Source organism: Lutjanus erythropterus, chromosome 18, assembly GCF_056507025.1.
Source record: "Lutjanus erythropterus isolate fLutEry1 chromosome 18, fLutEry1.hap2, whole genome shotgun sequence".
Taxonomy (NCBI): Eukaryota; Metazoa; Chordata; class Actinopteri; order Lutjaniformes; family Lutjanidae; genus Lutjanus; species Lutjanus erythropterus.
Window position 1 is genome coordinate 12,715,001 of NC_139334.1, and position 15,713 is coordinate 12,730,713.

The 15,713-nt window shown below is 38.5% G+C and overlaps 2 protein-coding genes across 2 annotated transcripts in view; one reads left to right on the top strand and one right to left on the bottom strand.

Moving 5' to 3' along the window:
• Positions 1-6,660, top strand: part of tpp1 (tripeptidyl peptidase I) — a 32,372-nt gene extending 25,712 nt beyond the window's left edge. The window contains exons 8-13 of the mRNA XM_084742756.1: positions 1,267-1,455; positions 3,203-3,275; positions 3,768-3,888; positions 3,972-4,133; positions 4,359-4,484; positions 5,224-6,660. Of these exons, the coding sequence (XP_084598882.1) occupies positions 1,267-1,455; positions 3,203-3,275; positions 3,768-3,888; positions 3,972-4,133; positions 4,359-4,484; positions 5,224-5,364 (812 nt within the window). The 3' untranslated portion in view covers positions 5,365-6,660. The remainder of the gene's footprint in view (positions 1-1,266; positions 1,456-3,202; positions 3,276-3,767; positions 3,889-3,971; positions 4,134-4,358; positions 4,485-5,223) is intronic.
• A 2,493-nt stretch (positions 6,661-9,153) lies between these two features.
• On the bottom strand, positions 9,154-15,099 carry yy1a (YY1 transcription factor a). The gene is made up of 5 exons (XM_084742698.1): positions 14,486-15,099; positions 12,402-12,552; positions 11,943-12,003; positions 11,557-11,715; positions 9,154-10,037 (listed from the first exon to the last, which is right to left on the bottom strand). Exons 1-5 carry the CDS (start codon positions 14,985-14,987, stop codon positions 9,855-9,857), a joined length of 1,056 nt encoding a protein of 351 aa, XP_084598824.1. The 5' UTR covers positions 14,988-15,099; the 3' UTR covers positions 9,154-9,854.
• Between the last annotated feature and the right edge of the window lie 614 nt (positions 15,100-15,713).

The window sequence follows — 15,713 nt, forward strand, 5'->3', positions numbered from 1 at the left end:
ATGTATGTCCAGAAAGTGTTTCCGTATGTATTTATGTATGTATGTATGTATGTATGTATGTATGTCCAGAAATTGTTTCCGTATGTATGTATGTATGTATGTATGTATGTATGTATGTCCAGAAATAGTTTCCGTATGTATGTATGTATGTATGTATGTCCAGAAATTGTTTCTGTATGTATGTATGTATGTATGTATGTATGTATGTATGTCCAGAAATTGTTTCCGTATGTATGTATGTATGTATGTATGTATGCATGTATGTATGTATGTCCAGAAATTGTTTCCGTATGTATGTATGTATGTATGTATGTATGTATGTCCAGAAATTGTTTCCGTATGTATGTATGTATGTATGTATGTCCAGAAATTGTTGCCGTATGTATGTATGTATGTATGTATGTCCAGAAATTGTTTCCGTATGTATGTATGTATGTATGTATGTATGTATGTATGTCCAGAAATTGTTGCCGTATGTATGTATGTATGTATGTATGTATGTCCAGAAATTGTTTCCGTATGTATGTATGTATGTATGTATGTATGTATGTATGTCCAGAAATTGTTTCCGTATGTATGTATGTATGTATGTATGTCCAGAAATTGTTTCCGTATGTATGTATGTATGTATGTATGTCCAGAAATTGTTTCCGTATGTATGTATGTATGTATGTCCAGAAATTGTTTCCGTATGTATGTATGTATGTATGTATGTCCAGAAATTGTTTCCGTATGTATGTATGTATGTATGTATGTATGTATGTATGTATGTCCAGAAATTGTTTCCGTATGTATGTATGTATGTATGTATGCACGTATGCACGAGAGTTGCTGTTCTACTGCTGCTTATTGTGTGACTTTGATCTTTTGAAAGGTTAGTTCAGATTAAAAGAAGTCACAACAACAACACAAACAGGCTGCTGACTGTGTCCTCAGCAGTACTGTGCTTAGCTTCCTACACCAATAGTCCTGCAGCTTCTCTAAACAGGAGTGTGCTGACAACCATCTACAAGATAATACACTGACCTAGGGTAAGAACCCCATACAACCCCACTGTACATGTTACAAGGATTGTAGTTAAACTAATGGTGATGATAAATCTAGAGAGACAAACTTTAATTTGATTCATGTCAAGAGTCAGGTGTGGCAACTAGCAACTACATGCAATAGCAGCTAAAAGTGATATCGGATTGATTCAAAATTCACTGCTATATCAGGCATAGTGATTTTCTGACCACACACTTACATTTCCTCGTTGTTGTTCAGGTCGTCATGAGGCCCAGGAGCCTTTCCTCCAGTGGATGGTTTTGCTCAGCAACATGACAGACCTGCCCTGGGTTCACACCATAAGCTACGGGGACGATGAAGACAGCCTGTCCACTGCGTACATGATGCGAATCAACACGGAGTTCATGAAGGCCGGCGTCCGGGGAATCTCTCTACTCTTTGCTTCTGGTCAGTAAGAAGAAAATATAAAGAACTCTTCCGTCCACATGTATTGAAGCTCACAGAGACATTCAGGAACATTCATAAACAGCACTTAGTTTTGATTATTTGGTAGTGTTGTATGTGGTACATATTCATATGCATTAATTATCTACAGTGGATGGTGATCGACACGTCCCCAATTCAGAGAATAGTGAAGTAACAGTGTATTGTGGTGAAGTGAGGTTCAAACATCCCCTATTGAAGAAGCAGCAGGAGAACTGGTGTAGGATGCTAAGCAATGTACTGCTGAGGACAGGGTCAGTCACAAAACGTATTTTAGCCAAAAAAAAAAAAAAAATTTTTAGTTTAACTTTATTCTATATTTAGATTATTTCACTTCACCTCGCTGTCAGACAGCTTTTTCTGATGGGAAACTGCTGTTATTTGCCAAATATTGCTCAATTAGACTACATTGGCAAAATCAGTAACCTCACAGAACACAGACGTTGCAGGTCTACTGCTGCTTCAATTGAGTTAGTTTGTTTGGTGCATTAAAAGGATAGTTCAGATTCGCCAAAGTCACACGATAACACACACAAACTAATCTATCAAGTCAGTAGCAGACCAGCAACTAATGTGTTCTGTGAGGGGAAAATTACAGGTTTTGCCTGGGGAGTCTCGTTGCTTTGGAGAGAGCAATATTTAGTGTATATTATAACAGCGGTTTCCTGCCAGAAAAGGCTGTCTGACAGCGAAAAAAGTGCCGAAATTTTTCTAAATATAGCGCACAGGTAAACTGATACTGATTCTATTGTTTGTTGTTTTTTTAAGGTGTGCCATTTTCAAAGTGGGTTAAAAATGTTTTGCTCCTGACCTTGTCTACAGCAGTTCATTGCTCAGTTTCCTTCAGTGGTACTTCACTCTTCTCCAAAATGGGGATGTGTTGACTGCCATCTGCTGTAGGAAATACAAAATACACTGAATACCTCATACAACCCCAAATAATCTGAAATATTCCTCTAATCTGTAATATATGAACTAAGACATGCTTTGTTTGGCTACGGGATAGCTTCAATCTGATATTTTTTAAGGTCACAGAAATTTCTTTGCGTGACATTTTGTCACTCCCCTTAACTTCTCACTTGTTTCTTGTTCAGTTTTTAACCCATCCACTCTCATCAGTAAGTCACAAATTCCTCTTTTCAGTGGTGTTGGACACAAAGACCACACTATCAACAAATGAGGAACTTTGAGCTGTAATTTTTGTAACAGTCCAACAGAGCTGTTGGAAAAAGAGACCGCCTCTGTCTCTTTGGCAACATGTCAACTGACTGTGGCTCTGCTCCAACCTCAGTCATATAATCATCTCACTTGAAACATGAACACACCTCCATTGTTTTAAAGAAACTCCAATCCGGAAAAACGTGTATAGAAGTTACCTTTGAGCCTGTAGCTTTTTCCATAACTTACAACAATACTCACAGACTACCAGTCATTAAGATATGCTTCATGATTACCTGCTAAAGCTTACATGCTTTTCTCTGTATTTGATACAGTCACAGTTTTTCTTTGCATAAATATTTAGCTTTTCCTGCTCATCAAGTTAGTGCTGTAAGAAAATAATTAGAAAATCGAGTCAGGAATCCAAAAAAAACAATTTTTAAAAATTGTTTACAAAAAGAATACCTGCTACATCATCTTTAGTCTCTCTGATCTTGTTTAATAAGTTTATTTGTTCCATCACTCTTTATCTCTGGTCTTGTTTCGTGTTCAGGTGACAGCGGTGCAGGCTGCAAACATCTGGGAAAAGGACAGAACTCCTTCAGGCCAAGTTTTCCTGCCTCAAGGTAAAACTTTTATACACTTCTGAAAGTGTAGATGTTTTTGCACAGATTCTGGGATAGGAGTGTACGTTTTTAAGTCCAGCCACCAGGGCTCGACTGATTAATCGATTTGAGTAATTTTCTAAGAAAAAAGTCAGAATTCACTGATTTCAGCTTCTTAAATGTGAGTATTTTTTTTTGTGTCTTTACTCCTTTATGACAGTAAACTGACTATCTTTGGGCTGTGAAAACAAGACATTTGGAAAACACTGGTCAACATTTTTCACCGTTTTCTGACATTATAAAACAAACACTTGAGAAATAATTGACCAATTAATTGGCTATGAAAATAATCATTAGTTGCAGCCGTACAGCCAACCCTCCTCTTGTAGCGGTTCAGTGCAAATCGTGAACTTAATTGAAAACAAAGTCAGAAATGTTCTAGTCTCAAAAGGTTTAGGAAAAGCACCAAACCTTTAACTCTCTCTCTCTCTATGTCCTGTGTCTTGTTCCCAGCCCATACGTGACAACGGTTGGAGGAACCTCATTCAAGAACCCGTTCAAGGTCACGTATGAAGTGACAGATTACATCAGTGGAGGAGGCTTCAGCAACGTCTTCTCGATGCCAGACTACCAGGTCATAATATGACATCACTAGCTCTTTCCATGCTCAGTAATTGCAGACAGTGTTGTTGATGAAGTGTATCTGTGTTCCTACAGGTCAGTGCTGTCGACGCCTATCTGAAGGGCGTAGCAGCGACTCTTCCTCCGAAGTCATATTACAACACCAGCGGCAGAGCCTATCCGGACATGGCTGCCCTGTCTGATAATTACTGGGTGGTCATCAACAGAGCGCCTGTCCCCTGGGTGTCTGGGACCTCGGTAACGTATATGAAACTTGAATATACTTTTTGGTGAATAGAATACTGACAGACTGAACACTGTAGTTACGTCTCTCTGCCTTTTGTAGGGAAGTAGAGTGAGTGTGAGGGTGGTAAAGGTTAATCAATAAACTGCACCTAGTACGTACATTAGTTACCTTTAGTATTAAGTTGTATGATGGGTAAGTTTATTGTGTGTCATCTCATTAATTGATTTACCTTCCAGGCATCTACCCCAGTGGTCGGAGGCATGCTGTCTCTCATCAATGATCAGCGGCTGCTGAAGGGTCTGCCTGCCCTCGGCTTCCTCAACCCCCGACTCTACAAGCTCAAAGGACAGGCCCTGTTTGATGTGAGTCAAGTTAATAGTACCATAGTAACTTAAATCTTTTATCAGTTAAACTTTGAAGCTTATTTTAGACTTCATTTATGTTGCAATCTCATGTTACCAGTGTTTTGGGAGAGTCGTGCTCTTGCTTCACTGAGGTTTATTCCCTGCAAAGAGATTTATGGATACGTCGCTGTCACTCTGTGAAGTTCACCCGTACAGTCTGTTGTAATTCAATACAACAGCTCTGTCATAAATTCTACCATAAATTAAATTTTTTCTGTTTTTGTTGACAGTATCGAACTGTGTGAATTAAATTATGGTTAAAGGAACTGTTGCAGAATATTACAAACACCAATATAATGCAGTCTCGAACAGTGGTTCCCTGACTAAGTGACGCATTTTTATATTGAGTGCATAACAATAACACTTTAGAACTATACAATAAATTGTTCATTTAAGGGTTATCGTAGGCAACTGGACTTGCTTAGGTTCTTGAAGACGTTTCGCCTTTCATCCAGGAGGCTTCTTCAGTTCTGACTAGTGGCGAATTAGATAGATAAGAACCACATTTGCAGTATTGTCTCACATTTTGTATGAAAACAAAACAATGAATGTTATTTGGGTCACTTACTGCCTACTGCGAATTGAAAATGTGTGTATATTCAGAGAGGCTTTATAAAAAACAGCAGAAGAAAACCCTTCTGCAGTGCAGTTTGAAGTCATGCTCTGGTTCCTAAATGCTGTGCATGCTTGTCTCCAGGTGACTGAAGGCTGTCACCTGGGCTGCCTGGATGAACAGGTTCAGGGTCAAGGCTTCTGTGCCGCACCATCGTGGGACCCTGTGACAGGCTGGGGGACACCAAACTACCCTGAACTGCTGGCTACCCTGCTGGCCGAGTGAAAACCCATCGGGGCAGCGTCTGCTCTGAGAGCAGGCACTATACACATTCAAACTCTTGACCAGGTGCCTGATAACCAAAGGCAGGACGGTGAAATGGAGGGAAAACAAATGCCTATGCTTTAGATTCATGCCTCCTTGTTGTATTCAGTTCATTTGAAGTTGAATCACTGCAGTCTCCAGGTTGTTTTTATCTGTCATCATCACTTCTATCCACTTGCTTGCCTCCTTTTTATTAGTATAATTTTATTTTCTCCAGAAGGCTTTAAACTGTTTCCTCAGATGCTTTTAGGTCAGGGATAGCGGTGGTTTGAGGTTTTTAATGCTACACTGCAGCTGCCTGTTTCTGCTGTTCACCGCATTTTATCTGACCCAGATTCTTCTGTGAATCTCTTACACAAACTTACAGGCAGATTCACAGACAGACACGAGATACACAGCAAAGGGAAGTGTTGCTATACATAAAGAACAGAAATGTACTAAAATGCACCGATCACCTCTTAAATGTGCACATGCTGTAGGTCTATTTGAATATTTGTTTTATACTGTTAGTGTCTAATATGTTAGCTGTCAAGTAAACTCTATGCACCGGATGCAATCATTTCATCAGATCAATACAATGTGTCTTGTAACTGGATGCAGGTTTGGTTTTTAGTTCAACAGAAGTGTCAGTTTTGCCATACTAATCTTCAGGGATGAGTCATCGTTTCATTTAATAACAAATATTTGCATGCAATTCTAAAAATGTCATGCATTTGTAATAAAACGGGAACATACAGTATGTGGCTTAAAGATTAACAGGACCTTTTAAGTCCACTTAACTAACCCAAACCCTTACTTTGGTTTGTTGCCTCTGCGGCTGTGAACTAACCAAATGCACTGAAATCCGTGGGTTAAAAGTAATTCAGCAGTTCTACCCACCAGCGTTGTTGCACTTGTTTTTAATCTTTTAACCATGTAAATCCTCAAACAGATGTGTTTGATGTGAGAAAGACTGCCTGTGATGTTTCTGAATTTATTAAAGCTGGATTTTTACTCGGAAATGTCAGTTAATTGTTCAGGATTATCCTGAGTCAAGGGTGTGAAAGCTGTTTTTAGAAATGTACCAGATGTCAAATGAGTGATGTGTTGGATAAAAGAAAATGCAATGGAAATGAAATGCTAAATCACGTTCTTTTTTTTCTTTTTTCTTTTTTTTAAAGCAAAACTGCCAAACGTTTCCTATTTCCTGCTTGGTTGGTGGTCGGACAAATTGATCATTTTGAAGTTGTTTTAATAAACAAATGATTGAGAACATAATCATCAGCAGGGTGCAAAATTAACTTTTTTTCTCACACCAGGTCAAATGGCTAAATGTTCAAATTTAATCAGCGACCCAATTGTTTATTGTTGTTTATTTTGGCTGCTGAGTCAAGCAAATCTAACATCCAGTTGCACCGGCTGGTGTTAATTTTGTGCCCTGGTCGTCAGATTAATCAATTAAAATAATTTAACTGCAGTGCTAAAACGATATTGCTGTTATTACTGAAAAGCTGATGCGTTATAAAAGCTACTGGTGAAGTCTCTTGAAAAATATCCTTTGAATTTCCAGTGCAAATTCTGACGCTGCTCTGGTCTGTGTGTTTTGTCGTCAGTGTCTCGTGTCAAACAGAAGAGAGTTGACAGTGTGTTCAAGTCATTGTTAAAGAATTTACCAGCTGTAAGATGTCACTTTCAAGCTGCTTAATATAAGATTTAAGACGTGATACAGTTGTCAATCATGTATATGCAATATGCTGAAAAATAAAAAATAATTTGTTTCACTTCCTTGTTCTCTTTTTCATTTTAACAAAAGGAAATATAGTCACATTGTTTATTAAGCAACTATTAAACTGCTGAAACCTCAAATACTGATCATACATTCTGTCAGCATTTACAGGGTTCCTCTACGTTTCAACAAGTTAAATTTAAGACTTTTAAAGACCATTTTCAAGACCACTGCAAATTCAATTTAAGACAAATTTCACCTTCACTTCTGGCAAAAAGTACAAAGGTTATAGCAGTGCTACAAAAAACAAAACAAAACAAAGAAACGGCTCATCTGTGTCTTCATTGCATAAGAGTTGCAGGAGTTATTGGTGCACAGTGGGTGCGTGCTTGTTTAGTTCTGTGGTTGTTACAGCAGAATCAAAACAGTTTTCTCCTAAAAACATAGTTTAAAGCAAGACTGAAGTTAATGCAACTTGACAAACCAGACATTGACTTCATTATCTAATCAATTTTCAAAACCTCTCAAAAAAAAGTCAGATTATTGGATTTTTGGCTTTTAAGACCCATTGAACCCCTGATGTAACTGCTAATGTGATGCTCTTTGAGCTTCAAGAATACATTTCTCTTTCTACTGAAATGACTTACTGGTGAAGTCAATATCAAGAACGGACTTCATGGACTCAGGTTTGTTTAAAATGTTACGTTCTCTTGTATGAATGTAGAGCATTTCTAAATAAGATGTCCTTGTATCTCAGTAAATTCACTATAGGTGCTGAAGTGACCTGACTTGGGTCTATGATGAGCCATTGTAACATTTAATTGAATCACACTTCTATCTGTATTTAATTCTAATTGTAGATATCAGAAATTCTATTATTACTAATCATAATGCCAATTGTAGACAACCATAATGACATTTGTACTAATGTATTATGGATGTTCAAAATTGCATTATGGATAGTATGAGTGGTTTTCATTTTAGATATCTGAACTTAAAATAATGGCAAGTGACAACTGACAATACTTTTTTTTTTTTTCCCAGAATGGTGAAGGTGTGACCATTTAGTGACTCAGTTTAGGTGCATCAACTACAACACATCAGCTGCTTTTCTTCACTGAAACTGCTTTTGAAAATTGGAAAAATAAATTGCATTTTACATACACTCTTAGAAAGGCGGGTTCCAAAAGGGTTCTTCCTGAAGGGCTGAGGTCCGAGTGAGAACCACTTGCTTCTGTTGAATCTGTCTTCGGAGAAAGGGATCGTCAAGGGATCCTGATATTCTTACCAACCTACACAACCTGAACTGATGAAGGAAACAAGTACTAGCCAATCAAAGTCAGGGTAGAACAGGGGAAAAAAATACAAGACAGTTATTGGAACAAAGAGCAGAAGGAGGAGGGGGGGCATAGGAATGGTCAATTGTGGATATTCATTCATTCATTGTCCGTAACCGCTTATCCTTGAAGGGTCGCGGGGGGCTGGAGCCTATCTCAGCTGACATTGGGTGAGAGGTGGGTTACACCGTGGACAAGTTGCCAGTTCATCGCAGGGCTGACACAGAGACAGACAACCATTCATGCTCACATTCACACCTGTGGGCAATTTAGAGTTACCAATTAACCAATTATGCTGAATGTCTTTGGACCGTGGGAGGAAGCCGGAGTACCCGGAGAGAACCCACATGGACAGCATGCAAACTGCACAGAAAGGCCTTGCCCCAGCCAGAAACTCCCCAACACCCCCAGCTGGCTAGGGGATTCAAACTCAGGACCTTCTTGCTGTGAGGCAGCAGTGCCTCAATTGTGGATATCAGAAACTTAAATCCCTGAACGGCAAAAGTGATGTAATTTATCCTGGGATGAATGATATGTTCATTTTGCCTAGGAAGAATTGAATTACAGATACTTCCAATATATAACCAGTGTAACTATTAAATGTAAACTGCTTCTCATATGCTTTGTTGTTCTGGGTAGCCTCCTAAAATAATATAAGCAAACATGCAAATCAAAGGTAAGCTTAATTGTGAGAGGACAAATGACACGTTTTGTATTGGTAGTGCAAGGGGAGAAACATTTTAATCAATGATCACTATTGAAAATCACATGGCTATTATCTACATGACTCTGATATTGCCTTGTACAAAATGAAAATATGCAAACACCCCCATCCAATCTCCCCTCAAAACACACTCACATGAAGGGGAACAGGGGAGGTAAAACAAACTGTGAATCCTCTTCCATGAAGAGCTACAGGGACAATCCGACTACATACATTACCACAGAGCTTATGTCAAACAGTGTACAATATGCACACTTAGGGGGGTAAGTACAAAATTTGAAAAGGTGTTGCTGCTGAGGATAGATGCAAATTGGTCTATTGCAAAAACTGTTTAACTGGCTGTGTCAAGGTATAAATAAGTTTTTTTTAGGTGCAGATCCATGATTTTTTGTCTTCACAAGAAGAAACCGTCGATTGTTCCATCCAAGTAGCGCCAAAGTAAGGTAGGATGCCTGAGGGGGTCGGGGTTCTCACGAGTTCCTTGATCAAACCTCCATACGTTTATCAAAAAGTTTGAGAAAAAGTCATTTCTCTGTTTAAACCTTTTATCTAAGATGATACAAAGGGGACTTCTTATCTCACAACAAAGCAGGCCACGGGACATTAGTTTGTCAGGAGCGGAGATACGGGTTGAGTCCTCCAGTGTGCGCTCACGTTGCTGTCGCTCGCCGGATTCAGGACTGATTCACTGGTTGTTTTTGGCTTTGGCGTGTGTGAGGATGTGAGACTTCAGGTTGGTTGACTGGGCAAATTTTTTGTTGCAGCCGTCAAAGGGGCACACGTACGGGCGGTCTCCAGTGTGAATACGCACGTGTGTGCGCAAGTTAAAGTCCAGGGAGAACCGCTTACCACAGCCCTCGAATGTGCACTGGAGACAAGAGAGAAACCGAGTTAATGCTGCTGCATGTCACACAAATAAACAGATATCATCAACAGCAGATGACAGTAATAGGGGTGGGGGAAATTTCCGATTCTTAGATGCATCGCGATTCGGACGTGGACGAATCTGAATCGATTCACAAACGTCCAAATTTCGATTATTTAAATCTGTTAATTAAAGTGATACAGAAGCTTCTAAATAATGTGGAACTAAGAAGCGCAGTACGCGTCATCGCCGGGACACTTTGGGACGCGCACCTGGAGCGACACGCGCACAGCGGAAAACAAACATGGCCGACCGGCAGCCACCTCGCCATGAGGTCCGAACAGCTCCTTCTATTTTAAAAGCAGCCGTGTGGAAACACTTCGGCTTCTACAACGTCGACGGCGGAAGCGAACTGGACAAGAGCCACGTTATATGTAAGCTGTGTTGAGCTAAAATAAAATACTTTGGCAACACAACAAACATGAGAAGCCGTAACTCGATTCCACCCGACGGAGGAGTCGGGGAGACGGCAGGCTGCTGTTGCTGCGGCTACTAGTGGCTACTGTTGGTACTTTCCAGTTTGCACATATTTCCAATAGTTTAATAAAATATAATCGAAATGAATTCTTATTACAAATGCGCTGTTTTTAAAAATGGCAAGTGACGAATGCTTATTCAGTGAGACAAAAAGAAATGTGTTTGTGAAAAAGTGCATCAATATACATAAAGATGCATCAATAATCGTTTTATAATCGAATCGTAGCCCCTGAATCGTAATCGTAATCGAATCGGCAGGTGCCCAAAGATTCCCACCCCTAGACAGTAACAAGGTTGGTGTAAAACAACAGTGTACCTTAGCAATAAAACTGAGAATGGGACTATAAATAGGCGTTTAAATGCAGGAAAATAATAATAAATAATGTTAACTGAAGTGTACAGTATAAATGCAATATTGATGCAGTATTAATACCAGTGTATATGTAAGGGTCTTGAATCACCCTTAAGTGGTGTAATTCACATCTGCTCATGGTACATTATCACGCTTATTAAATGGTTACTTACCCAACTAAAAAAAATAATAATTATTTGACACAAACTACTAACTTTAACATGATTTTATGGATTTAAAAATTAGTGTATTGCTACTCCAGTCTATCATCAGAGCTGTGTCCATAGCAACAGTCTGTTATACAGAAATAACAGACCCTAGAATGCTGTAATTGACTAATGAGAATGAAGTATTTAGCAATGTCATGTAAAATGTTGCATTCAAAACACCAGGAACTTGTGAACTTATAATTATGACACAGGCGTCGTATACTAAACATGTGAACTCTGAGCTTTTTACATCCCTTCACGACATGTCTTTACATTTTGCACCAAATAATAGAGACTAGTATCAATAAAAATATCAATATCAATCTCAATGAAATCCTAAGGATACCCGTCCCTAATAAAGCAAAATAAAATAATTCAGCCTCCTCCAGATCAAGGAAAATAAAGTCTGACAAGAAGAACTCACCTGGAAAGGTTTCTCTCCTGTGTGTACGAGTTGATGCCTCTTCAGTTTTGAACTCTCGACAAAGGCTTTGCCACATTCTGCACAGACGTGCACACGGGGCCCGTGGGTATGCAAGTGCTTCCTCATTGCTGAGTTGTCCCTGAACATCTTGGTGCAGCCCTGAGAGGGAGAGAAACAAGATGAAACTAATCACTCGGGACATATTCACTTTACAGTGTAGCTTTAGCAACTGAATGATGTCAGCTCAGGATGATTAACTGTTCCTTATATACCACTGCAATGAAAACATGGGTAATGCTAATAATAAACACGGGACAACTGAGTGAGCTTCTGTTCATATATTTCATCTTTTTCATAGTACTGTATAAACTGAACACTGAACTCACTTTGTGTGGACAAGCTATCGTCCTGGGTGCGTCATCTTCTTTTACTTTTCTTGGCTTCATTCTGTAACAGAAATAAACAGGGTCACGTCATTATAGAAAAGTCACTTTTAATAATTTTCCTTTAACTGGCTATTGGTAAAGCAAACACATTTTTCTTCGGAAAACTGTATTAATACAGTTGTTTAAGTTTTGGGACCCTCCCCCACAAGATATATATTGACTCCATTCAAATTCTGCCATGATTAAGATTTTATACATAATAACTACTATTATTATATATTTCTGCTTGTTGCTTTCATAATGAGTTGATACTTATTTTGTCTTCCTTTGTTTTGTTTTGTTTAACTGTGACTGTAAGGTGCCCTCAAGTGCCTTTAAATAAATGTATTTTTAATATTTTTATTTATTACAGCTCACAGAATTTGGCGTGCAATCATAAACATCAACATTAGAACTTACCGTGCAAACTCTGCCAGTTGTTTGGGGTCTGACAGGTCAATACCGGGGATGCCTCCTGGAGGAAGCTTCTTCCCTGTCATGTATTCTGAATAATCTGGAGGAGAGTTTTCACCCGTGATTTGCTCCTCATGGTCAATGTCCTTCTTGTCATCTGGATTAAGGGGACAAATGTATTGATCATTATAACAAGACCAGAACATGTTGATTAAACAAATTGATTAAAGAGCTAAACCTTTATCAATACCTGCTGCCACACACTGTTACTATATTACTATTAATAGACAAAAAAGTGACTGAAAATACAGGTTTTACAGAAAATTCAAGTCTGTAAACAAAATATCTACTCTGTAGACACATTGTCATGGTGCTTTATTAAACATAAATACTGGGAAAATAGAGGATTCTAAAGATACTTTTCATGATGTCTTTTTAGAGAAGAGAAAGAAAGGGTTAAACATTTCACATCCTGTTATGTAACTTAGACTACAAATGACCCCCCTGGAAATGACTAGCTTCAATTCTTTCATTGAGCTGAAATGGTACTGGAAGATTGATGCATATGTTTACAAACATGCATTTTCAAATATGCCAAATGAATGTTTAAAATGGAGCCGCAATGATTAATTGATTAGTTGTCAACTATTAACTGTCCTAATTCTGATTCCTGTTTCTCAAATGTGAATATCCTCTGCTTTATCTTATGACAGTAAACTGAACATCATTGGGTTTCGGACAAAACAAGACATCTGAGGATGTCATCAACAGTGGAAACAGTGATCAACATTGTTCATCATTTTCTGGCATTCTGTGGACCAAACAACTGATCAATTAATCAAGAAAACTGACAAATTAATCATTAAAATAATTGTTAGTTGCAGAGTCACAAATATTCAAATTGACAATGGAAATAAAACTGAGTTGTTGGTATTATTGTTTTATGAATTTGTCATCTTTTAACTCCTACAATATTTTCTACAATAAAAGGATAAAAAAAGATAGAGGTATATGTCCAGATATCTAATTTGAAAGGGGGAATAACATTGAGATGCTGGTATTATTTTTTTATTGTTCTCATTTTCTTTTCATACAATATTGCCAATAAAAAAAGGATAAAATAAATAAATTACTGTCCCCATATTGGCCTAGCATTTCTATATCAGTACTGATGTTGTCTAAAATTTGTTACAGAAAATAATGCTGATGTTTTTTTATTACTTGATCTTGGTTTTATAAGCAGCATTTTATGTGTATTTGATCCTTTGTCTTAATTCAAGTTGTTCCATTTTGTTTTCTTAAATTGTAGTTATTTAGTTATTTATAATTATTAAAAACACAGATGAAAAGTTACCGAGTCAGTGTTCTGATGCCATTTCATTATTTTCATATAAATAATGAACACTGGTCAATGTATCAATATCAGTATTCTTTTACTTCCTCCTTTCAGTATTGGCCACCTTTAATAACCACATATATTTTGTAAAATAAAGGGATAAAAACATAATTGGGGTATAAATTACAAATATTCAATCTGAGAATTGAAATAGAATTGAAATATTGGGATTATTTTTGTTAGTTTGTCACATTTTATACCATACAATATTTTATAAGAAATTGCTTTAAAATATAATAAATGGGGCACAACTCGTCTAAACTTTTGGCATCAGTATCTAGGTCACCTGAGCCATATGAACATATATGGTGCGTTTAAAGCTTCGGAAGTGTAAAGTATGAGGGGTTCCTGAAGGCACCACGGCCGCTTCAGTTGAACTGAACTGCGCCACAGCGGCCTAGCGGAGCCAGCTGCACTCGCTCCCACTCTCGCCGCCATCTTCGTCGGCCAAATAAACGCCATTTTTTCGGGCCGCCATACTTTTTCGACCGGGGAAATATGGCGGCGCCCATCGACACATAAAACATGGCTTCCCATAAAAACAAAAACATTTCAAATGAAGTTTAAGTGGCTCCGAGTTGAGAAATAACTCCTACTTTGGCGGAGGACAAGGCCCCAGACTGGGCCCAGTCACACGGCACACACGCTGAGAACAAAGCAGCTTGCAGGAATTCACACAGGACTATGAACTTACCCGATGCCCACATAGTAACCGAAAACTCCCCCTCCAAAGTCTTTATCTGAACCTGCTTTTGCTCCCATTTTCTGCCCATTTCACCCGCACTCAGGTAGCTCTTTTTGCCCGCTTTCTTTCCGCTTCCAGCCTTCTTCATCCGGCCTGTCGAAGAGCTTTTCCCGGCCACAGTAACGAGAGTCTGTTCGATAAAGTCCTCCTCCACGGCGGGCACTGGGATGAGGATTTGGTCCTCAAACCCATCATCCGTGTGCAGTTCAGAGTCATCCTCTCCCACCACCTCCTCTCTTGTTTGCACCAGGATCACCTCTTGGTGCGGGTGAAGCGAGTTTGGATCGTCCGTGTCCAGAGGCTGTAAGGCGATCATAGGCTGGTGTTCACCGTCGTCTCCAACTACTGTTGTCTCGATTGTCTCTACTTCGATTTCGTGCAGTTCCACTATCTCCGCTGGCATTTCGGATCCGTCCGCTTCTATGTACAGGGTGTCCCCCGATGCCATCATTAATTCTGTATTTACTCCTACTTGTATGCTATTTTTTGCACTCTCGCTTTCCCTCCTGTCTACACTCAGCCTTCCTCCTCCCTCTCCGACAACAACTCTACACTACTGTACTCTCGTCGCCACAATGCTCCAGTTCTCAAGTCTCGCGAGATTTGGACCAAGTAGACCTTTTAATGTAGAACTTGAACATGACTTGCAGCGTCCTTTCGCTTTAACATGTAAATGATGATCATAAATGTAAATGTGCATGTTATGAGTTATTTATGGGAAATTCTCTAATGTTCATATTAATCAAAATACAGAAAAGTATAATGGACAGGTACAAGGAAGGAAAATGAGAGGAAGTTTCTTTTATTTTGCATAAAAAAAAACAGACTTTCAATATATGTGCTAAGCATAAGAGAAAATAAACTAGAGAACAAGTCAAAATGTTGAAATACTATTTCAACATTATTCTTGAAATTTTATTTCAGCTTTATTCTTAACAGTTCGACTTCATTCTCAATAGGCAAAACAAACAAAAAACCTTACTTTTGACATTTCAACTTAATTTTTTGACATTTTGACTTTATTCTTAAAATGCAAAATAAAAGATATTCCTCCTCTCATGTTTTTTCCCCTTTTGCATTGTCCTAATACTCTTCAATATTATATTTATTAATGCTACAAACTAATATGTCTGACAACTCAATTTAATGTTAATGAAGAAGAACTATACCTGAGTCT

What these genes read in the sequence shown, in the direction of transcription:
- yy1a (XM_084742698.1), bottom strand. Translation starts at nt 14,987, where the DNA reads ATGATGGCATCGGGGGACACCCTGTACATAGAAGCGGACGGATCCGAA. An exon ending in GGTTACTATGTGGGCATCGG is followed by an intron (nt 12,553 to 14,485) that starts GTAAGTTCATAG and finishes CCCTTAATCCAG; the next exon opens with ATGACAAGAAGGACATTGAC. An exon ending in CGATAGCTTGTCCACACAAA is followed by an intron (nt 11,716 to 11,942) that starts GTGAGTTCAGTG and finishes TCTCCCTCTCAG; the next exon opens with GGCTGCACCAAGATGTTCAG.